Genomic DNA, 23,499 nt, shown 5'->3' on the forward strand with positions numbered 1-23,499 from the left:
GTTTGTAAAAATATTGAGGGGTTGACAATATGAATAAAATTGCCTACTAGAAACTTAGAAGTAGTAGTTAGGTTCTTAGAATTTTTTGCCACATCACATACTTGAAGAACAAGATGCACATGTGGGCTTTGCAAAATGTTGTCTTCCATAAATAGATATTTCTTTGATCTAGCAACTAACAATAATTGGTACATTTTTGTGGAAAAAGAATTATTACATCATATATGTCTTTAGAGAATATTCTATATGAGCTACTTGGATTCAGCACCTTAGTAGCAAAGATATGGGAGTCAAAATTGTCTTATAGAATGTAGAAGTTAACTCAATACATTTGCATTTTATATTCAATACAATAAAACAAAAAAATAATAATGATAATATATATATATATATATATATATATGCCTTCTTTTATATCTTTCTTTGATGATTGTTAAAACATTGCATATATTTTTGGTTGCAATGTCTTTACAAACACAAGGATTTTTTAAACTTGTTAATGACATGAACACTATATTTGACCCAATGTGTTGACAATGGACATTACAATGATGTGTTCTTTGCTATGCTTCACATCACCTCTCTTAATATTAATTATAGTGTAAAAATGGAAACTTGTTTCTTTTATGTTTCAAATGTTCTTCCAAAGAAAATATTTTAATAGCTCATATATATTGACGAAGCACTCTTTATTCTTCACTAGGTTTGTAATATTGCATTTGTTGCAATCCCCTTGTTGTTTGTCTCTACCATATCTAAATACTTCCAAATCTAGTTGTTTAATGCTTCAAAATTGGCAAAGTATGCTTAATCTTGGACTTTAATGTGTTGACATATTAATCCAAAGTCAATTATCTAAACTTTGTTACTTTTAACTTCACAACATCACTAGATATATTTAGATTAAACACATAAATTTTGATTTTAATATTTAAGATATGCAATATGTTCTTCTAAATAGGAAAATGGACAAAATTGTTCCTTTCTTTAATCACCTTGTTATTCCTACTTACAATCTTCTAAAAGATCTTATTTAAGTATTTAATAATAGAAACAATAATCTAACAAAAAAAATTTAGAGGCAATAACAATATGAGTCTTATTATCCTTTATAAATTTCATCCCTTTGGCCTATTCTTTGAGCATAAAGAACTTCCATTCCTCTTTTTCCATACTTAATAGTTTGTATTAATATTTTGCAGTAAGTTAGACATCAATAATATAGAAAAGAAATAATATACATGTAGTGCAACAAATAATACAATGTTTATTTAATTGCATAGGAGTTGCTACCCATGTTGTGGATTTTTGATTATCATCTCTTGCTTTGAAAACAAGTCACAAGAACCATAAGCTCTTTCTAAACCTGAAAAGATACAAGTCATCTAGTTCTAAGCATTCACACATGTAATTCATATACAATAAAAAATGTTGGCTGTGTGCTTTTTTTGTGTGTCAGAACAACTTCAACTTTTTTCAAGTAAAAATTATTCTTATATGACAAAAAAATAAACAAATTAGTTGAACATTAATTATTGTCAAGAACAGTCATGCATATCAAACATTATTATTCCAACAGTAAAACATAGTATAATTGAATACCTTACTTGACGAGAATTACATTAAAAAGACAGACCGAATAAATTCTTTCAAGAATCGATTTTTCAATTATATAGAAAGTTTTGATAACCTTGCAAGTATGAAATATCATAATCTATAATATGGAAAATTGAACATTGTAACTGTGCAAACAAAGAATGTATTGATGCAATAAATTAAGAAAGAAGGGCAGGACAGAAACAGAAAACAAACATACAAGGAAGAAAGGAGGAAAGTCTAATATGCTTGCTAGGGCTGATACACAAAAATAACTGTTCAACTTCAGGATGAGTTTGGTTGATCCGTTTTACCCAGAATGGCAACAAAAATATGACATTTATAAGAGAGGCTAACCTCAATAAAAAGAAACAAGGGGAACATAAGCTCCATTGAGGTCTTGTAGCCTCGGATGAACATGCTGCTGCTGCCATAGTACCTGATTGCAATTCATTAAAGATCAAATCAATCAGTAGTGATGCCAACTCCAAGCACAGAAACCAAGTATTCATGCTCAAAGGCGCATAAGCAGGTTGACAACAGTGTGGGATTGTTAGAACCTGTTGGTCTCTGCGGCTTGAAGCAGAAAAACCCAACCAAAGAAATCCATTTTATTATATGTATGTACATTACAAAAACAGCTAAATAGCAACATTGTTGGCTATTGACAATGTGTACCGACAATCACCAAACTCTGGCATTCTGGAGAAACTGAAAAAATGCTCTAGAGAATGTCTCAGTGCCTCGACAAGCTTGATTGTCCCCGAGGTAACCTCTTGGCAATCTCCTGTCAAAATAAGATAACACAACCATTTCAGGCCCGGGACGTGGGGTGTATTCTGCGAAACTGATGAACCTTGGACAAAGATTTTCTCGACGGGCTGTACAGACTTGAATGCTTGGGCTTCTTGGCAATATCGCCCTCAGTGCATTGCTGCCAGTCAGTGGTGTCAGAAAGAGCCTTAAAGACGAATGAGTCATATTCAAGTGCAGTACTTGCTTCTTCGAACTACTAAAGTTGTTTGCTTCAGTTTGCCATGAAGTTGCTGGTGAAAGACAAAACGATGCCTCGAAAAGTGTAAGAAAAACCGAGTGAAAAGCTAGGGCCGGAATATTTAGTATGAACCGACCTTACATTGCGATTCCCGTTCTTAGGGACGAGCGCATATTCCCACCTATTCAGTTCCAGCTCAAAAAATCGTATATGCAAGACTGTTGCGTTTACTTGCGAAGCAGAAACTGTGACAAACGCCTCATGTTCATAGTAAGAGATTTACCTCGAAAAGTTGGTTCACATTGTCAGAAGTTTTAGCCGACGTTTCGATGTAGAACATGCCATTACTATCGGCATATGTCTGTGCTTCCTACAGAGTCAACGGAATACACTTCAGACGCCAAGTATCTCATTTAGTCCATCCACAGCTGAATTACACACCACACAATGTGCCACGATTGCTGCTAAAGAAGACGTCATTTCACAAAGACAGAGAACTTACCTCGCGAGTAACTTCACGTTGATATTCGAGGTCAGCTTTATTGCCAACCAAAGCCATTACAATGTCAGGATTTCCATGCTTCTGCAGCTCCTGTTGTGGAAAGTGAAAAGAACGTTAGTGGTCTTTAAGTTGAGGGAAGAAGATACCACAAACTAATTTCCGATCCTTAAAAGTTGCAGCACAACTCATTAGAGTACGCTTCTTCCTGGGGTTCAGTTATGTTTAAGAATTCCCACGGAGAAAGGAAAATTCGCAACACAAAAAATAACAGGACAGAAAAATAAAAATAAAAAATAAAAATCAGTTGAGCGACCCACCTTAACCCAGAATTGAGCTTTCAAGAATGTCTCTGGATTGGTGATGTCATAAACTACAACCGCCGCTGCTGCACCTCTATAATATAGCGGCGCTAATGAGGCATACCTGAAGCATTCCATTCACAGTGAAAAGAAACTTAGATCATGCTGGAATGCCCAAACCCTAGTCCCTTGTTGGCAGAACCAAGTTAACTTACACAGCATCAATTCATAAGTCATCGGACTTGGACACTGTGGGAAGCCAGTAGAGCATGTGGTTGGGGTTAGTTCAAAACATAGTGAGAATGACGCACCGTTCTTGACCTGCAGTGTCCCATATCTCAAATTTTACGCTGGTAGAATCTTTCAATGTAATTGTCTGAGAAAGAAACGACGCGCCAACCGTCACCTGCACACGGCCAAGTGACAATTGGATGGGCTAGTTGGATGATAACAAAAAGTCACTTCAATATGCACTAGCTTTTCCACCATAGCTTTCATGAATTGCTAGTGGCTTTGGACTAACCATTTCAAAAGATTCGTACAACAATCCTTGTTCAGAAGCAAACTAACCTTGGACGAGGGGTCGAATTGCCCACGCACAAACCGTAAGACAATGCAACTCTTTCCCACTCCCGAGTCACCCAACAGAACTAGCTGCAATGTAGCCAAAAGGACAATAGTATCAATTAATGTACGCAACTACATCGAACAGCCAAAATTCCCAGAGTCTTCACAAAACGACCATGCCGATACGAAAACGTTTGCTCAAGCTACAATAAAACGTACCTTGATGCGCAGATTCTTAGAATCCAAAACCTCAGTCTGGGAGTGGGTCTGCAAGTTTCTGGAGCCGTGCACTGCAGCTGTTGCAAACAGACACTCAAAAACAAAATGCATTGCTATCAAGAATCCCAAAGTTAATGAGTTTGGTGTTCCGAATTCGGCTACGTTTTGAGCCTATCTACCCACAGAGGATTTCATCTAAATCTCTGAGCACTCACTGTGGGCTCCCCTGCTTGCTCAGAACAAACCAGACTCAGATCTGGCAAAAGGAGACCAGGACGTCGGAAGATACACTTTCCTTAAACCTCACCACGAAAGTCATCACCAGGATAGAGAGAAACGTACCATGTGAAGAGGATGTACAGCCCATGGCAAATGCTTATCACAATCTTTAACACTGATACCTCCACGACCTCTCCTGCGACTAAGATCTACAGCTCCAGCAGCCGTTATTTCCATTGCAACGCCATGACCAACACCACACCGCTCTAGAAACTCTACAAGTATAGCTCGAAATGCGTCGTATCCCGACTCCCTACGCAATCCCTGAAAACCAAAATTGCCGATCGGGTTTTAACCACAAACTCCCTCCCTCAATCACTCACACACTCCTCCTCTTCTTTCCTTCTCCTCCTTCACCCACAAACGATTTTCTTTCTCATCAACCCCTACCGCCCTATGTACCCTCAGAGCATCCCCGAAGACCACCAAAACTCCACCAGCTACCGCCACTAAACTTCTCAAGACGAACCCCCCCTCCCTTCGGATGTCTGTTCCCCTCTCTCAATGAACCTCTCCCACCGATCCCACCACAAACACTCCTCAACACCAACCACCGAAAAAACTCCGAGCTTGCACAGACACATACACACACTTTACCCCCCAACTCACCCACTCTTAAAACGACGCTATCAGACTACCCGTCAGTTTCTCCCCCCCCCCCCCCCACCACACAAGGCTGCGTGTCTAAAAATGCATCACCTGGGGACCTGACAAAGACCAACCTTGTTTCGTTCCACTCGTTGTCTTCCCACTGCACAAACACAAACCCAAACAGGGGAGAGAGCTGCTAAACTTGTGTGGCGTCGTCCTCCAAGAGTGACAGAGGTCCTGGAACTGGATTAAATGTAGGGAAGAAGTGGGGTGGGGGACGAGACGACACAGCAGGAAGAGTGACGTTGGAGCAAATGGGTATAATGCGAGCGAATCTCCATAGCTTTTGCATTCACAGCACGCAGGGCTGGGACCCATTCCCCATCGCCGCACCAAAGCTCCAGCTTCTTCAGCCTCCAGCACCTACTCCTCCATCGCCGCATCGCCCCAGTGTGCTGCCCCGGACGAAACATCGATGGGTACCTCTCATCTGTTGATGAGTGAGTAATTTCATACATCTATTGTCCTTCGTCTCTGTGTTTTCATTTTGTTTTTGTTTTTTTGTTTGGTTTTTTTTTTCCTCTCTCTCTCTCTCGTTATCGCTTTCATCCTTCAACCTGTTCCACCTACCTTTCCTTTCCCTTCCTGCCTCCCGCGAAACCCCCTTTCCTTTTCCGTCAGAGAGGTTGGTAAAGCACGTTTAGGCGATGTCGCTGCCAAATTAGTGAAGGCTGATTAATGTGGGTCCTTGTTTTGGGCTTTCTGGCGATCCTCGTTGGGTGTTAGTGACGCTCCCTGGTAGACTTCTTTGTCGCTTTGGGCTCTGATGTCCCTCCTCTCACATGCGGTACCCACGCCTGTACAAAAAGCTGAGAGGCAGTTTAATGTGGCGCCTAGGGACAGTTTTTTAACACTTTTTTTTTATTAAATCTACCTTTAGGGGGACCGGAAAATATCAGACAATAAAAAAATAATAGTAAAGGGAAAAGGGGTAAAACAAGGGAGAAAGATCGCCACGATTTTGGTTGCGTTGCCTTGCACAGTGCGCGATACTGAGAACTTTGGGAATCGATTTTTGTTGTCTGCACATGAACATTGTTGTCCTTCGTGTGAAAAAGGCGTTCTTCACTTTCATTCGAACAAACCCTACTGGATTTTACTCTGCATTATACCCATTCGGAATTATTCCCAGTCAAACACGACGACGACGACGTGTACGATCCTGGAAACACAGCGAAACCTTCACAGAAACATCAATTAACAGTGATTTTTATCATGGTTTGATTATTGTTTAATGTTGTACTCACTACACGCTTGAGAACAAATACATTTGTGTTAAGGGGAGGAAAAAGAAAAAAAAAAAAAAAAGGAGAGAGAGAGAGAGAGAGAGAGCGAAAACAAATGAGAATCCTAATAATCACTTTCACGACGCTTGAGAACGCCCACTAATCAAAAAGCATTGAATCACGCAGTTTCGATTTTATTCTAAGTTCGAATTTCACCCCCCGCTAAAAAAGCAACACGAACAACAACAACACCTGCAAGAGTGGCTTCTTCAGAGGAAATAGGGCAGGAGGCATGAGAGTGTGATTGGATGCAAAAGCCTGCGGTGCCCACGTCTGACTCTCTCTTGCTCTTCTATCGAGAACTTTGGCTGCTTTTGCTTTCGGGGGAGTTGTGGCTAGTGCGAGACAGCAGAAGAGCGAGGGGAGAGTCCAGGCTTTAATTCATCCATGGCGTTTGCGAGAGGACGAGCTTGCACCCGAGCTCACTCACTCTTCTCCAAGCAGGAATCACCATTCCGACTGTAGTTTCGATGACTGAAGAGCTAGTGATGGCGTGCGATGGAGCTCGCATTCTTCACAACGACGCCATCGCCACACCCACGGCGACAAAAGTACACAAAAAAACGCACACAGACACACAAAGCCCGGCCACGCTGGACAATAACGATTCCCGCCACTTGTCACCCACTCAAATAAGCTGGGCTCCCGCCATGCATTGACTGGTCCGGAACCTTCGCTGATGCATGCATGGCGGGATCGAGGAGCCTCGTCCCATTCGGGGGGACTGGACGCCAACGGGGATTGTGATGACGTGGCTCATATGCTGACGTGGGCCCGGAAATCCACGTGGGAGCTGCTGCTGGTGGTTGATTGGTCGCGTACTGATGCACGTGGAATGTTAGAACGAATGGGAACCGGATACGTCATCTTTGTGGTGGTCTTTGGGCTTTGATTATTATTAGAAGTGATATTACTGAGTGTTTTGTTGATCCATTGGTCTAGTGCACTTCAATTTTGTCTTTTTTACATTTAGTGGGATCATATTTTTATTTTTATTAAATTTAAGTTCATGATTTTGTGGACAAATGAGGGAGATGAAGTTGGTTAGCTTTTTTTTCAGTTTTCAAAACCAAACACTTTAAAACTAACGAAATAAACAAATGGTACATGGTAAATGCAAATAGTATATAATTGCTCAATACTATAATTGTTTTATCGAGATATATGTATATATATATATATATATATATATATATACATTAAACAATAAATTGAGCTTGAACCAAAGTGCATTCTCAAAATCAGATAAATACTTCAGTTTTTATTTTAAAGTATGATAGTAGGATTTTTTGTATTGCAATTAAAGAATGATTCTTCAAAATTATTTCATAAAAATATAAGTCTTACTTTCAAAAAACATATTGTTGTATTATTTTTTTTAAATATACCCACCTAAAATGTGTCTGTTGGATTTTCTTATGATGATTTAAATCTACACTATTTTCTGAAAGAAAATATCATTGTTGACTTATAGTATATGAAAATTTATGAAAGAAAAGTTATTGCGAAATAACATTTGAACAGGAATTGAATATTCTTGATGTCCAGCTTTCCACAGAAACATTCTAATCATGTGAATAATATATTTTTTATTTATTAATTTAAATATATATAAATACACAATTTATATCTATGTCTTAAGCAGGTAATTGAGGTGCAACAAGTGTATTATGAATACAAGATATATATATATATATATATATATATTTATATTCACACATAATAATATTCAAAGTATTTTAGACGATAAATTTATTGCACATATATTCAAATATAAAACAAAAAAATATTAAACAATAGATTGGATAATATATGGTAATTATAAGAATAAACAAAAGAAAGTTGTAACAATTGAGGGTTTTTTTTTTTATTAAAAAAAAAAAATACATTTGTTAGTTTATTCTTCATGAGAATATATCAGTATAATTAAAAGCAATCTACATTAGCAAAGATCTGGTGTATGATTACTTTTTTCCATTATATTCAATTAAACATTTTAGTGGCATCATCCATTTTTTTTGAGTATTTTATGAACTGTAGTATCAGATTATTAAATAATATCTCTATTTTTTTACTAATTTAATATAAAAATATTATTTAATATATATATATATATATATATATAGTTAAAACTGAGACATTACAGCAGTTGTACAATTAAAGTATTTCCTTTTCTGAAATATATTATTTATCTAATATGTAAAACAAAACCGTCATTATATAAATAATTTAATTATTACTTAATGTGAAATATAGATTAAATTATACATTTTTGGGGTTGAGATGAACCCTTAGAATTGAATATGTTATTTGCTTTGAACTTAAAATAGTCTTTATTAGACACTCTCTAAGTTTGATAATAGATTATTTTTTCAAACATACACATTTTCTAAATATTTGTAATTAGCCTATTGATGAAAAATATTTATATATTGACAACGACATTCTTCAATAAAAAGTATTTTGGCAGTTTAGATGATTAATCAATGAAAACCTCTTTGTTCTACATGTTTGCTTTTCTTATTAGAAAATGAATATGATGTGGTATCAAATTGAGGATAAATTTAATAAACTAACTTGAAGGCGAATCTTGCAATGTTATGAATAATAAGGAAGTTTTGTAGCTGATAATGAGTAAAAAATAAAAAGGAGAAAAACATTTATTAGAGGTCAATTTTAAGATCATCAAGATTAAAAAATACTCAAAAAATTAAACTGCAAGTAAATCAAGATTATAAATTAAACTAAAAATGTGTAGTTTGATACAGAAGAGTTTAAACTTTTGGTAAAATTATTATAAATTTTAACCAATTGTGAATGTCGATATTGTTGTTCCTTGTAGAATACTGACTTTGCAATACCAAATTTAATTGGCAAATTCAATAAAAACACAACCAATTACATTATAATTTTTTTAATAAAGGTTTTGTTGCAATATGCCATGATGATTTTTGTAACTACAAATTATGTCCCTTCTTTGGAAATCACATTTTAGACAAAATAACTATGCAATGGTTGAGATGTTGCTAAAGTATTTCTTGCAGTATATGCATTGCTACTAATAGTTATCTTTGCTCACTTTATTTATTTAAAAAAACAAAAAACAAAATCAATTAAATTAGTATAAATAGGCTTTATTCATATGATAATATGTATATGTTTCTTAATAACTTTTTTGGTTTTGCACATACCCTAACCTAATACATTCAATAGAATTAATAAAATAATTTATATGTGTTAGTAATAATATATAATTGGATTAGAAAATGACCAAAAATATTTAAAGAAAGTAGTTTTATTGAATCTTAGAGATGAAGATAGATATACTTAGTATATTTTGTAAATTTGTGAATTTTACAAAGACATTTGGATCAAACATCTAAAATGTCAAAACTTATATAACAAATGTTAAAACCTAAAAAAAATCTAAGAATTGATAATTGTTCTTGAAACTAATGGATTATTTATTCATTTATATATTCCATTTTTACACAAAAATTAGCTATAATAAGTAAACAAAAAATCATATATTTTCTTATCAATTTTTGCAATTACGAGGTTTTTGTTGATTAGTTTTAGATATTGCTTCCAATAATTCATTGTGTGGTTCAAAATTAGACCAACTTCTTTTATAATAAAATAAAATCATTAGCACAAAAATAAACACCAAATTATATGTATAAGAATATGTGTATATATAAACTAATAGTTTAAATTTAATAGTTCAACTTAACTATAAAGCATACAAAAGACAAAGTAATCAAGTTTATTATAAAAATAATTCTATAATTAAAAATATTTTTCATAATTGAAATTATAAATTTTTTAGTGGTATAATTATATTAAAGATTTTTTTACAGAAGAATTCCACAGTTGTATTTAAAATCAATCTTATATAGACTTCTATATGCTTTTGATTATTCATCTATTTCAAATCTTATCAATTGGTAAATTACAAAAATCTTAAATCATCTCCATCCTTTGTGCCATTTAATTCAATATTTTTATTTTTATTTTTATTAATAAATGGATTTTTTTCATTCTAAAACAATATCATATTATTAAATATATTCCTCCAAAACCAAATAATATTATGATGTTTTATAAATATACTTTAAATAGTTATATATAGCATTCAAAAAAATATTCTAATATAAAAATATAAGATTATACTTATATATTCTATCATATAATTAAAACAAAACTTTTAAACTTTGATTCCAAAACATTTGTTAATTCACTGTCTATTAAAAATCCAATAAACATATAAATAAACAAAAATATATATAGCACAATTCTAAATTGAGTTAAATATATTAGCTTAATTTTAAATGCTTTTTAATACCTTATTGTATTTTAAAAAATTATACGTATATTTTAAATTTAAAAATGGCATTAGTATTATTTATTGTTTTAGTGGTTGTTTCATTCATTCCATTGTGCTAACTACAACTATTGTTGATTGTAACAAACTAAATTACCTATTGTAATAAAATTGCTATTTTGTCAATAATATTTTGTTACTGATACATAATTAGCAAAACAATAATATCACATATATATTTTCTCAATCACTAATTAAAATGAAAGAAATAAAATCACAAGTAATCTATTTTATATTTAAAAATATTAAATAGATGTAGTTTTGTTTGAGCATTTGGAAGACTACCATCAAAACTTGTATAATCTAAGTTTAGACGTACTAATATTAATTTCACAAAACATAAATAACCAAAATTCGTAAAATCTTATACAGAACCATACAAACATGTAGAACAATATGTTAGTGTTAACATTTCATTCAATTATATAACCTAGTTTCATTAATTTCATTGATCAAAATAAACGACTTAATGTTGTATTCACTTTGGCAACAAGTCACAACATTTGTATGGAATATGGACACATGCTTCCCCTTAGAAATGACTAGAACCCTAAATTCCACTCTTCATCTTGTCAAGGACTCACTTGGTTACGTCCAAAATAAGACAGAAAAAAATCACCCATAAAATAAATTTTAATTTAAAAATTCAACGGGGTGGAATCCTCGTAGTCCATGGATTTTCCAAAGTTGCCATTTTGGGGCCATTCCCCTCATTTGAAGCCCCTTAGAATACCAAATTAGGAAACGAAGATCTTGACAACCGTCCCACCAAAGACGGATGAATGATTCGCATCGAGATGTGGTGGATGGGTGATGGATGAGTACCGGGTTTGCGCAAGGCGCGGCGTCGCCCAGCCCGGCCCCCGCTGCCGCGCCGGGTGGGGGGGGGGGTCGTGTGAAGTGGACAAGTTAGTCGGTTCCCCTGTGCACATGAATTCCGCTGCTTCAACGATTGCAGCGAATTCTTCTCGGATATCCCCTCATCTGGCGTTGAAGTTTGCATCGGCTTGCTGTGGTGCTCATTTGGAGGCGAGAAAGAGAGACAGAGAGAGAGAGAGAGAAGAGAGGAGAAGAGAAAATGCGTTCAATTTTGAATTTAATTGGAGGGTTCGTGTGTTGTTGAGGTGTTTAATGTGTCCAGCTGATCGTGTCGCGTTTGTGAGCAATTCTGTAGTCGTTGACGCAGATTGCGATGGCTTTATTTTATTTTATTCATATGTAGATTTAATGTCATTTTATTTTGTTTCTTATGTTGAAAGTTAGTGGTTTATTTTTCAGTTTTTTTTTGCTTTCAATGGTTATTTTTTTTAGGTGAGCGAGTGGCGCATTGTGATTGAACAGATTTGCGCAATGTCCTGTTGGATAGGGTGATGAGGGCATTGTCTTGTACTGCAAAGAGGAGTCATGTTGGATGTGGTATGGAATGAAATTCAGTCAACGATGCTCGCTTCCCTATGCACGGAATAATTTATGGCCTGTTGTATGTGAGGCGTTGATGGGTAGTTTGGGAGAGCAGATGTTAGCCATTGGTGATGCGGTGAGTGGAGATTGGCAGTGGAGGTTTCCTAATCTCCAGGTCGGTTTTATATGGCTCAGATTGGTTTACAGACTTTGAAGTGACGAGGGATTCGACGATTGTTTTCGCCAACGATTCCCACATTTTATGCATGCGTGGGTGCCAATTATGCTGCATCTCATCATTCGTGGCAGAATTGCCTTGTGAGCGTCCATTTATAGCAAAGGCAATAAATCTTGATCTCCAGAGGAAACAAGTGGGGTGGTACTGTTTCCAGTTTTTACTGTGGTGGAACAGGAATCTACTTCATTCTGACCATTATTGGAAGTGAAATGGTCGGGAAAAGATGGAATTTGCGTGCCGTGAGGGTTTTGCGCACTCCTTGGGTCCTAGTCAACGAGTCTTCGAGAAAGCTCACCGAACCTGCTCAACAAAACAAGACAGGTGACATTGCAAATTTCATTTGAAAAATTAGTTCCATTGCAGACACACTCATCTTCAAGCAACGTCGTGGATGCAACACGTAATATTATGTAATATCTCTCCGAGATACAGGAATATGAAAGAGGGGGGCGGATCGACTACCTAATCAACCCACACTGTGCTGGCCAGTTTGGATAGAATGTTACTAGGAAGTTCAACCAAGCCTTGCATCCGCTACTCCGTGATGTCCGGTCCATCCTTCAACACTCGCTTCACCGCTTTCCTGCTGCAGGAATCATTGTCTAGATGAAAAGCGGATCCAGGGCCTGCGTACATTGGCATACTGTGTCCCTTAGAGCGTTTCAACGTTCATATTCTGGATCGAATTTGTGTGTAGGCCGAAACTCTTGATTTGATGCCGATTACTGGCAGCAGTTCTTAACTGGACTCGAATGGCTGCGCTGAGACAGCTTTTATTTATCCTCATTCGCAAGACAAGATGCTGGTCCGTGCATCACGCAAGTCCCATGTGTAGCCTGTGCAACCCAACGCGAAATTCTGATAAAATATCTAGTCTGAACTTTAAGAATTAGTGAGGATACGCACTTTTCCAAATATCGCAATTGAGCAGTGGCTCGCTTGCTGGAAACATTCTCTTCTGCTTCAATTTTGCTTCTAAGTATCGAAGAATGGACTTAAGAAGACAGGATTCTCTCTGTACCAGAAAGATTTCTCATTAGCATCTGGGAATATACAGCCATCTGCGGGAGCTTCTCCAGTCTATTCCTTGTGAATCCGATGAGCGTTTGCCTCCACCAGTTGGACGCGTAGCAATGTACTGATTCAAGCGCACACTATCTGAGCATTGAAACCAAAGTCCATTCAAAAGCTACGTAGTTGCTATCTGGCGGAAGTACCTTTGAGGATGGTACAAATTACTTCACATCTACTTGTCAATCAATGGCTGCCAGCAACGCAGAAGTTGGATACAATTTTGCATCAAGCTCATTACTCTATAATTTCTCTGGAGAGCACTGCAGCCCTACAGATGAGTGTCCTGCGCCCGCGCCCCACTATTTCCGAGATGATAGTCATGTGATACGTTTGATTCTCAGAGGATGACCACCAATAATCAAACCATTGGTGCAGCCTGCAGTCCTTGAGCCACTAAGCAGATCCTCAACCCTTCATCGAATATTTTGGTCTGTTCGTTGAGGATGAGCTGGAGTGTATTTTCCAATAGAGAAATAAGTTATCGGTGACCTGATGGAAAACTATAGGGCCTGCGGTGTATGCTTCGTCAACTAGCGCTTTCGGGTAAACTCCGAAGTGCACTTCAAGAAACACATGATGCTGGGGATGCATTTGTTGCAAATAGTCCTCGTACGGGACGAAGGCAAGCATTATTGCTACTTAGAAAGACTTGTGTGTAGGCTTCGGCGACAAAAGCAAGGGCCCGGGGATGTCTAACTCCTATGGTGCCACCACGATTGCATTCTCTAACGTCAGGATCCCGTCCCATCGCATGCACACTCGGCGCATCTTGCAATTTGTGTACGAACCAAAAGGAAGTAGTAAAGGAGGATTCTATTTCATCCGTTCTAGCCTGAAAAAAAAACATTCATTACATAAAGCTGATAACTCCATCAGTCACTGATAAGTTAGCCTCTTTGAAGTAAGCTCAACACCTTCCTGCCTCCTGCTATCTCTGCTTGCGAAAGTAATCGAAGTGATGCAACCATCATTAAAACAGCTAATTCAATCATGTTTTTAGTATTAAATCGTGCTACTTTGTTGTCATGCAGGGCAAAGACTTGAAAGGCCGGCATTTCAATTTGACATTGTATTGGAACGTGATGCCGGTCACAGGCGTCCTCACTGCGCACAAAGTTATTGTTCCAGGGTTCCAACTCTCAGTCTTATAACTAGCACTTCGCCCAGAAGGAAGACTTCAAACAGTCTTGAGCTAGTTTGTAGCTGCAGTATTGTATACTACCACATTTGAAAACTCATTTATATTTGTGGACTTGACTCTCAGAAAGGTTCAAGTACGTGTAATTCTTTATTATCACCACGGCTTATAGTCATTTGTATGGAAGGAGTTCACCAATCAGGTTTTGATCCATGTAGGACAGAAACTGAGAGCATCGATAAGTTCGACAACAAACGCAGTGGACCTCAAAGCTCTCAGTTTATAAGCATTTTATGATGACATCGCTGTGTGCATTTTACCTCTTCAAGCAACACAAACACAAAGTGAGAAAATCGAGATTACGGTGAGGAAAAAAAACACGTGTCTGGACCGGTAAATAACTGTCGCCAGGGAATATGTCCAGGTCCCATGACAAGGAGCCGTCTCCGGCTACCCACGCCATGCGAACGCTCGTCCCGCGCCGCTGCAGTTACGAATTTGCGCGCGCGCGGGGCGAGCATCCTTGTCGAATCTGCCTCCACTTTACCATGAATTGTTGCGGTAGTTGTGCACATTCTTTCTCCTGGAGAAATTGCACGACTTCCAGAACGATCTCCATGCATTCAAACGAGTTTGGGTTGGTTTCATTCCGAGACCAGCATCACCGCAAGGCGCGGCGGGAAGAGTGAAGGAATCGTTGTGGGAAGGCCTTGGAGTCGCGAGCCGATTCGATTATCGGAGGCGGGGGCTGAGGAGATGGGTGAGACGATTTAGAAGGATTTGTGTGAAGATGGTGAAGCATTAGTGGGGCTGACCAGGAGGGGGTGTGGCGTTGAAACTTAGGGGAAACGGTGATTCAATAAAAAGAGCGTATTGTTCATAGTTCCGACGCGTGAGCTGGAGTTGGAGGTTTCTAATACATCGCACGATTCCGGTTCTTTCTGCTTTTGCTGAATAGCTTAATGTGAATTGCGCAAAATCTGAAGCAACCATGGTGGTGTCAGTGGCGACGTCGAAGGTAGATGCCACAATGGGTGAGGACATGCAGTTAGACAGCTTAGATATCGGCATTGAAAGCAGCATTAAGCGCTGCGAAGCACTCCTCTCCATGCTTCCAACGACCTTGGGCACCTCCTTCGACAGAGATGGTAATTCCAAAACATGAATGGTTAACATTTGGACTATTCCCTCTTTGCTCTAACAAACTAATACCGCCAAATTTGAACTATCCGACAGCTTTGCATGAGTCGAGTAATAAGAAATTGCGGAATGCACACGCGTACCTGAACTTAAACATGAATATGACGAATATGATGGAAGGATTGAAACCCGAATGGAACAAAAACATGGGGACGCTGAGCAACATCAGCATGTACAGAGAAATATCGTCATCGCCGGTGAGGATCTAACATCGCCTCATCAGTCTTTGAAAATAATTTTAGCAGCTTTGAATCTAAGAGAATTGGAGCTAGTGACTTGGGGATTTGAGGCGCAGGGGAACTCCTGGAAATCGTACTCGCTCAGCAACGAGACGTCCACGCAGAGGAGCAGCGACGTAGACTATGAGGGAAATGAGCTGCAGCCTGTGTTCGTGAACAGGGTAAGCTCTACGAGATCAAGAACGTCGCAGGACGAGGCCACGCACCAACAGAGGAGATTCATCAAGAGTCGTTTTGAGGCTGGAAAAACTGACGGCTCCAGTTTTCCTAAGGAATGGGCAGAGGAGGGAACTTCGGCAAGGGGGAGCTCTGTATGCGAAGTGGTGTGCAAATTATTCGACACGCCGCAAGTATGCCTTTATTAGTCTTCAACGCTACGAATTTCGATTGCTGTTGCAAAGGGTCGAGTCGTAGATTTGTGGTAGAATCAACCTCTAACACAATACTGCTTTTGAAGGATGTCAGCAAACGAGCGAGTTCGGAGAGTGGAGAGTCAGCCCGTAGCGCTGTCACATATTCTTCTACCAAGAATTCGAACTCTGAGAAGCTGAGCTGGCCTTTGGCGGCGTCGAAGCTGGAGAAACTTTATCGACCCAACGAGAAGATCTTCGAAGTTGCCGAGACTGCGTCATCCTCGATCCCTAGAAAAGTAATTTTTGCGTATCAATACTTCTTCATTCCGTATGTGCGATCCTCTGAGGGTTGATGGGACGTTCAGCAAGTTGTTGATGACTTCGTGATTCTCTGGTTAGGTACCGGATGAACAAAACAGCCTCGAGGAGGACAGCTTCGAGGAGGAATTCGGCTGCCCAAACTCGCATAAACCTGAAGAGATCTCAATTTCAATGTCAAATTTGACTCAAGAGGCGCCACAGCGGCTTGAAGACCGTGCCACAGCAGCGCCAGACCCCATCACTCGAAGTAACTTCTGATTCCAAATCTTCGTGAAATCAAGACTTCGCACGGAGTTGAATCCTGTGAGATGTTTTGAGTATGATTTCGAAAGAGCTTGTGATGTTAGTTGTTGGGTGTTTCAGGTGATTCTATCGTAATATTTGGCCCACAATCAGAGCAACCAAAGAAGCACTCTTCGTGCTCTAGCTCCACGATCTCTTCTGAGCCCAGCATGATAGAACTCCGCAAGTTTCCACCCCAGGCAACCAAGAATGCTGCGGAACTAAAACCTGTAAGGACGAAGGATGCTTCGAGTGACGTCTGCAAGTATCAGTGTAGGAAAAAAAATTTCATTCGTCTCGACAGAAACCAACTCTACGTGACACGCAACGTTGTTTTCTTTGGCAGACTGGACGTCCGACGAATTACAGAAAGATCGACACGCCCTCAACCCAGGAATTGAACCCCAACTGCATGTTTGACTCGGTATCACTTAACTCTACTCTGTAGTTCAAGGTTTAGGGTTGCGGATGCATCAACGTTTCTTCTTTAGAATCGACTGGAAATTCCACTTGAAGCACAAGCTACTGTACCATGATCTGAATGTTAGAGAATCACGATGCGTGCAGGAACAGCGAGGGAAGCAGAAAGGAAAGCTATCACGGCATGGGAGGCTGAAGACATCTCACGCCGTGGTATGTTACGCACCTTTCTACAATCTTATTGTTTGTAAGCATTTTATCATATATGAGGAGGATTCTTGACCCGACTCCTTCATTTGCCAATTTTACAGGCATCGGTGGCGCGGTTGTCTATTCCGAAGAATCTTGCAGCGGGGCAACGGACATGCCGAGATATCAAATCTGCGCCGGAGATGAAGCGATGTGACATATTTTTGAAGCCTGAAACTATGCTGCGCTTAGCCACACCCAAGATTGCAGCTTCTCAGAAAGTTTGTCACGTGCACAGAAATGAATCCTCCCTTGAGGTAAAGACATCGCCACAAAGCTCCTCCATCGTGCTACAAGAATCCCTGGGTGCTGTCTGAATTCAAGGTGTTCTCGGTGCAAATGATGTTCAATCCTGAAGAAGACTGCTCAACTGACGTCTCTTGTAATGTTTTCGCTTGTTTTGACCCTTGAAGCCCAGAAGAGGGAAGAAGCCAGACCAGGGATCCAAGATCTCTGCGCACTTAATTGAGCGACTTGGTGACATTCAGGAGCGTATCAACCTCATTAAACGTGTAAGCGTCGAGGATCAATCGTCTTGCATTTTTATTTCATAGGACTTTCATGCGTGATGAGTGATGTTTGAACCATCCTGAAGTGTCAATTTGTGACATTGCTTGCAGGCTAAGAAGATGCGAGAAAAAGAGGAGCGGGACTTGTGCTCCTTCCGACCTAACATCAATACGAAGTACCTCGATTTGGAGGCGTATCAGCCCATCGAGAATCGCCTGGATTGTATTCGGGTGAGCACCTCATCTTCAGCATTCTAAGTAAGTACTCATAGGTACATAACCCTCACGATTCTGCCCAGTTTTTCCTTCTTTGATAAAGCAATAGTTACGAAGATTTAATTCTATGTAACATGTAAGCTTACAATGTGCATCTCCCCTTTGTTTGCATTGCGCGAGTGCAGGTAGAAAAGGATAAGTTGCTCCAAAAGGCACGAGACCAGGAAGTGAAGGATCTCGGGATCACTTTTAGACCCCAACTCAACCCAAATTCAGTGCGAATCGTAAAAGAGGTTGAGGACCATCTAGCTCAGTCAAGGTTTAGGGTTAAGGTTTGTTTACATCCAATATAGCGTCGTAGTCTGTGGGTCGTATTGAGGACAGTGCAGCCTTCGGATGAAACCACTGGGTTTTGCAGAGAGGAAAGTCTTCACTTACTCTCGACATCAACGAGGAGTTGGGTAACAACAGCCCACGGACTTCCTGCAACGTCTGGTCGGATGGACCCGATCATCGGGTACGTGGTCAATTCTCATTTCACGATTAATCGCTGAATTGGTTGGTCGATTGAAGCACCTTGTCACGACACTGATTAAAACAGTCGACTCTGTTTAAAACCTTCGTGACTATTGTAGGCAAAAGCCACTGACGAATCGAGATCAGGTAGTAAGTGCACATTTGCACCGGAAATAAATGCCAACACCCACGCCCTCTTGGCGGGCACTGCATTTGAGGGGTATGACTTTCTGACGCGTCAGCAGCAATTCCTCGACAGGATTGAGCAGCGGAAGGTATCTATCTATCATCTACTAGTCATTTTATTCGGTATGTTGAGAAAACGTTAGTCTGGGCTCAGAAATCGATTCGTCGCAGAACAAGTAGTCATATTTCGAACCAACATACAGTTCAGAGCAGTTTTGACAGGTTTCTCATAAAGAGCTTAAGGTTGGAAAGAATAGATAAGTAAGATGAAAGCATACAGACTCCATCGGTGTTGCATTACAATCGCAGAGGATGAAGCAACAGGAACTTCCTCCTGACTTCACATTCCAGCCGATGCGGGGGACTGCGGATCTCGTGTTGAGTTGCTCACCGCTCTTTAAGACCAATGAGAACTTACCTGAAATGTGCGAGAGGCTATCTAACGCGGACAATCAACGCCGACTCCTCACTCAACAGAAAATCACGGTACTTCCAACTTTATGTAAAGAAGAAAAGGATTTGAAATACTTAGATATTCAGCTCGTCAATCAATTAAGCTCATAAACATCAAGTTGTAGCTTGATTTTGTCGAAGCTATGGCTGATCACACCTGAAGTAAAGGGATGTAAAATTTCTTTGCTTGCACGAATGATGTGGAGATGATTGCTAGCATATGGGCTGTTGTTGCAGGAAAACTATTACTCTCAATTTGCGTTCCATCCTAAAATCGATGAGATTTCAAGGCTTTTGGGACGCAATCCATCGATCGAAACTCTGTATACTGTGAGGAATCTCTCCTCAATCGCCTGATATCATTCCACTTAAAAGTTGGTACCTTTCCTTCTCTTGTTTTTTGGCTAAAACATTCCTGGAGTCTTTGCAAACAGGACCAGAAAACGAAGAACCACAAGTGTCTTTTAAGACGCTTGGCGCATGAGGAATTCCAACGAACTTGTACATTCCGCCCAATGGTGCAGAGGGTGGCCATTGCTCCGACGGAAGGAGCCGTTGTGGAGGAGCGGAAAAGAATCAAACAGGTGCAATTCCATCTCGCAAGATGACCGCCATTGCTATTGCAGCGACTTAGCTGCGAATTAAGTTAAAGTTTGCAGCGCTCTCTCATTGTGAACATCCTCTAACAGGAGAGGAAAAAGCAAGAGGACAAGGAGCGAATTATGAAAGAGGTTGAGGAGTTGGCCGAGTGCACGTTCAAACCCCAGATCAATCCATGGCCTTCGAAAGAAGCGGAAAGTGGAGTTCAGATCAAGGGGGTGCAGCGCCACCTAGAGCTTCAACGTCTAGCCAAGCAAATTAAATTCGACCGTGCAGAATGGGAGAAAAAAATCTTCTTCTCTCAGGTAAGCTACAGAATCCAACTCACCATTTCATGCTCAACCCCGGCCATTTATCTGTTCCTGTGCTTGCTTTCTCACCGTCGCTGATCTTCTTGTCTGTCTTGAGGTTTCACAGCAAAACAACGAACGATTGAAGCAGCAGTACACCATACCTAAGCCATTCCACTTCCATACCGGGAGCTGCCACACTCATTGTAACTCTCATTGTCAAGGCTCCCCTCTGAACCAATGTCGCCGGCTGCCTATCTCGACGCCCATAGATCCTCACTTGTGCACCTAAGGAGATTTCTACTAGGGCATATGCCCAAATCCGGATCCAGAATGTGAACAACCTGCACTCGCAAACAATGACTGTTGTTTGAGTTCGTCGAACTGCATCGACAAACTTCCAGACGCTACTAGTTTCAGATACAGTACCGCCAATGACAGCCCACACTCCAAGCCTGTTTTTCTGAACTGATATCGTCGGTTAAGCATAATCTTCACTCCTTCAAAACCCACATTACCAACAGGCTTTTATCAGTGCACACCTGCAGATTCCGGATCATGCTTGTAAACCTGGGCAATCACCATTGGGCCGTCTCACTCCCAATGCAGCCATTGTTTAACTCGACTGTGCTCCATTGAAAGGTTGCTTATCACCAGTACATAAATCCATGCATAAAACTGAACTTTGGTTTTGATGCTATTAAAAATGGTTTTAGTTCTAGTCTGTACTTGGATATCGACAACTGAGCACTCAACTGGCCCATTATCAAAACCTCTATCAGCCGCGAATTCATCATCGTTCTGATCAGCCATGTTTCAACTTATGGAGTTTTCTGCATTGCAACTTGGCATTTGGAGTCACAAGTGGGAGATTATTGAATGTTTGAGTACAAGTTGTTCCAGATTCTTGCTAACTGGACATGGATCTATTTCTTGAGAACTTTTCGTCAATAAAAAGTAATAATGAGGATTATCAAATGATCCACTGATTTGGAATAGCATTTTGACTATATAGAAGGTTTGTGGATATGTTTAGTAAGAATTATTCCTTTTAAAGGGGGAATAAGGCACACAGACTTATATACAATTACACATTCAACAGTCATTGAATATAATCTTTCTTTATGTTCTCATTGAAAAATTAAAATTAAGTTAATAGTTTTAAAAATTTTAAAATTTTAAATCCGAATCCCCATACCTAAATTTTGGAGTAAAATATTTTATTAGTCAGAATTTTATATTTTTATTGTTGTATGGTAAAAAATATATTAAAACATAGAGCTAATATAGATTGTATTTCATCCTGATGCATGTAATTAATGCTTGAATTTATATTACTTCTTTTGATATTATATATATATATATATATATATATATATTTATTTATCAGATTTATAAATCCATACTTTTTAAAGACACAAAATATTAAAATTGATATATATATATATATATATATATATATATATTATTGAATTATACTAAGCTTATATTCAAGAAAGAAATAAAAACAATAACTTGTATCATTGGCACACAACAAACTTAAATATTATTTGGATCCCCTAAAATCTTCTAAAACCTTTTAGATAATTATATCACTTTGTAAATCTTCAAAAGCATTTAGAAGCTTACATTAGATTCCAAAACTCCTAGTTATTTATAAAAAAATTCAGAGTATTTTTTTTAGTCTTTTGTAGCCATCTAAGATCTCCTATAGTTGTCTAGAAGTTCCTATTGAATCACTTTTAACTTCTAAAATATTCCAAAGCTTATCAAAATTCTCCTACGAGTTGCTTTACTATTTATAAATCAACAACATGAGGGATACTTTAGTCTGGGTAACATAGGTTTTGGAGAAATTTAAGTATTGTCTTATTTCCAATCATCTATCTAATCTTGCTTCTAATCTAATAACATGCAACATCTTGTGCAATAAACCTACTTAGAACATTAATGTTTAAAATCATAAGAAAAAAATCATTTGTATTTTTCTTTAAAGTATATTAAATTATATCAGTATTTTTTAATACATTCCAATTAGTATTGCAGAGAACATTTGAAAGTATTGTCTTAATTGCATGATTAAGACTTTTTAATAAATAAGACAATACTTTCAAATGTTCTCTGCAATTCTAATACAAATGTTTTTAAACTGTTGAAAAATTTAAAGTTCTGTACTAATAATGATGCTTTCTCTCAATTATAGATTGGAAGTTGATTAAAGCAAAATCAATATGTTAAAATATATTTACCATGTTAAACCACACACACTTTTTGATACCGAAAACATTTATAAGAATTAAGAAAATATGATGAAACAACAAAATACAATTAGTAAAATTTACATGAGCCACCACTATTACCAAGTATGTTATTTTTCCTTATCAAATCTATTCACACAATTGTTTTTGATGCACAAGTTTTAATTTTGATGCAGAAGATAACCTTCAAACTTTAGCTTAATTTGGTTGAAAAGAGAAAAGAAAAAAGAAAAAAGAAAACTTTGGAAAAATTCATCCTACAATCATGTAGTCAATATGTTCATACGAGAGATACGAAAGAGATCATGAACTAAATCACACCACCACATGCACACAATTCAGTTTGAATTTTCCACTTAGCATCCCAACAATTTCGATCCACCTTCGATGAGAAGAACATGAGCATCAAGATCTCAGAGCTCGAGTTAGTAAGCAATGCACAAGCCCTTTTTATCGCACAGCTTGTGGTGCAACAGACTGCCTTAACAGCAACAACACAACAGCACAAATGTAAACCAATGTGAGTGTCGAAAGCAAAGAAAAACAAATGTGGATGTGTGAAGAAAAAAAATGAAACCTTTGTGGGCACTTGAAGAAAAGAAAATCAACGTGGATATGTAAAATAAAATACAAATATAAAAATAAGATAAAATAAAACTTTTTATGGATGTTCAAAGAAAACCAAAGTGGGCTTGTGAAGGAGTTTTAGAATAATACAATCAAACAACGGCTAAATGAGCCAGGTTTATGGTCATGCCCAATTTGCCTCCGAACCTTCC

The 23,499-nt window shown here is 38.4% G+C and overlaps 2 protein-coding genes and 1 long non-coding RNA gene across 17 annotated transcripts; 1 reads left to right on the top strand and 2 right to left on the bottom strand.

The window, feature by feature from the left end:
* Nucleotides 1-1,164: 1,164 nt before the first annotated feature.
* Nucleotides 1,165-5,256, bottom strand: LOC112283481 (ras-related protein RABF1). 10 transcript variants are annotated; one of them, XR_012217037.2, is made up of 11 exons: nucleotides 5,156-5,256; nucleotides 4,520-4,720; nucleotides 4,178-4,254; nucleotides 3,962-4,045; nucleotides 3,703-3,797; nucleotides 3,410-3,515; nucleotides 3,093-3,182; nucleotides 2,874-2,960; nucleotides 2,275-2,380; nucleotides 1,954-2,035; nucleotides 1,165-1,366 (listed from the first exon to the last, which is right to left on the bottom strand). XR_012217037.2 is itself a non-coding variant. In XM_090248323.1 (9 exons), the coding sequence occupies exons 2-9, from the start codon at nucleotides 4,542-4,544 to the stop codon at nucleotides 2,333-2,335; spliced, it is 612 nt and encodes a 203-aa protein (XP_090104449.1). In that variant the 5' UTR covers nucleotides 4,545-4,720; nucleotides 5,179-5,256; the 3' UTR covers nucleotides 2,147-2,332. The 10 variants fall into 10 exon arrangements, 8 of the variants coding, with proteins under 8 accessions (XP_090104449.1, XP_090104446.1, XP_024377964.1 ...); XR_012217036.2 differs by having other exon boundaries at nucleotides 2,275-2,383; XM_090248323.1 differs by lacking the exons at nucleotides 1,165-1,366; nucleotides 1,954-2,035 and having other exon boundaries at nucleotides 2,147-2,380; nucleotides 5,179-5,256.
* Nucleotides 5,257-12,449: 7,193 nt separating this feature from the next.
* Nucleotides 12,450-13,009, bottom strand: LOC149989836 (uncharacterized). The gene is made up of 2 exons (XR_016501843.1): nucleotides 12,879-13,009; nucleotides 12,450-12,716 (listed from the first exon to the last, which is right to left on the bottom strand). It is a non-coding gene; the product is annotated as an uncharacterized LOC149989836 (long non-coding RNA).
* Nucleotides 13,010-13,520: 511 nt separating this feature from the next.
* On the top strand, nucleotides 13,521-21,463 carry LOC112280359 (uncharacterized). 6 transcript variants are annotated; one of them, XM_090248328.1, is made up of 20 exons: nucleotides 13,521-14,391; nucleotides 14,522-15,776; nucleotides 15,865-16,025; nucleotides 16,118-16,417; nucleotides 16,525-16,716; nucleotides 16,820-16,988; nucleotides 17,105-17,253; nucleotides 17,370-17,447; nucleotides 17,591-17,656; nucleotides 17,755-17,949; nucleotides 18,106-18,204; nucleotides 18,313-18,432; nucleotides 18,603-18,710; nucleotides 18,836-18,934; nucleotides 19,053-19,208; nucleotides 19,429-19,605; nucleotides 19,810-19,902; nucleotides 20,007-20,156; nucleotides 20,262-20,477; nucleotides 20,590-21,463. In XM_090248328.1, the coding sequence occupies exons 2-20, from the start codon at nucleotides 15,620-15,622 to the stop codon at nucleotides 20,752-20,754; spliced, it is 2,850 nt and encodes a 949-aa protein (XP_090104454.1). In that variant the 5' UTR covers nucleotides 13,521-14,391; nucleotides 14,522-15,619; the 3' UTR covers nucleotides 20,755-21,463. The 6 variants fall into 6 exon arrangements, with proteins under 6 accessions (XP_090104454.1, XP_024371539.1, XP_090104456.1 ...); XM_024515771.3 differs by having other exon boundaries at nucleotides 13,521-15,776; nucleotides 16,124-16,417; XM_090248330.1 differs by having other exon boundaries at nucleotides 13,521-15,776; nucleotides 15,949-16,025.
* Nucleotides 21,464-23,499: the final 2,036 nt, after the last annotated feature.

Source organism: Physcomitrium patens, chromosome 1 (genome assembly GCF_059467195.1).
Source record: "Physcomitrium patens ecotype Gransden chromosome 1, ASM5946719v1, whole genome shotgun sequence".
NCBI classification, from domain to species: Eukaryota; Viridiplantae; Streptophyta; class Bryopsida; order Funariales; family Funariaceae; genus Physcomitrium; species Physcomitrium patens.

What these genes read in the sequence shown, in the direction of transcription:
- LOC112283481 (XM_024522196.3), bottom strand. Translation starts at nt 4,544, where the DNA reads ATGGGCTGTACATCCTCTTCACATG. An exon ending in CTAAGAATCTGCGCATCAAG is followed by an intron (nt 4,046 to 4,177) that starts GTACGTTTTATT and finishes GCTACATTGCAG; the next exon opens with CTAGTTCTGTTGGGTGACTC. An exon ending in ATGTGAACCAACTTTTCGAG is followed by an intron (nt 2,531 to 2,873) that starts GTAAATCTCTTA and finishes ACTGACTGGCAG; the next exon opens with CAATGCACTGAGGGCGATAT.
- LOC112280359 (XM_090248328.1), top strand. Translation starts at nt 15,620, where the DNA reads ATGGTGGTGTCAGTGGCGACGTCGAAGGTAGATGCCACAATGGGTGAG. An exon ending in CAGTGCGAATCGTAAAAGAG is followed by an intron (nt 18,711 to 18,835) that starts GTTGAGGACCAT and finishes TGGGTTTTGCAG; the next exon opens with AGAGGAAAGTCTTCACTTAC. An exon ending in TCACTCAACAGAAAATCACG is followed by an intron (nt 19,606 to 19,809) that starts GTACTTCCAACT and finishes CTGTTGTTGCAG; the next exon opens with GAAAACTATTACTCTCAATT.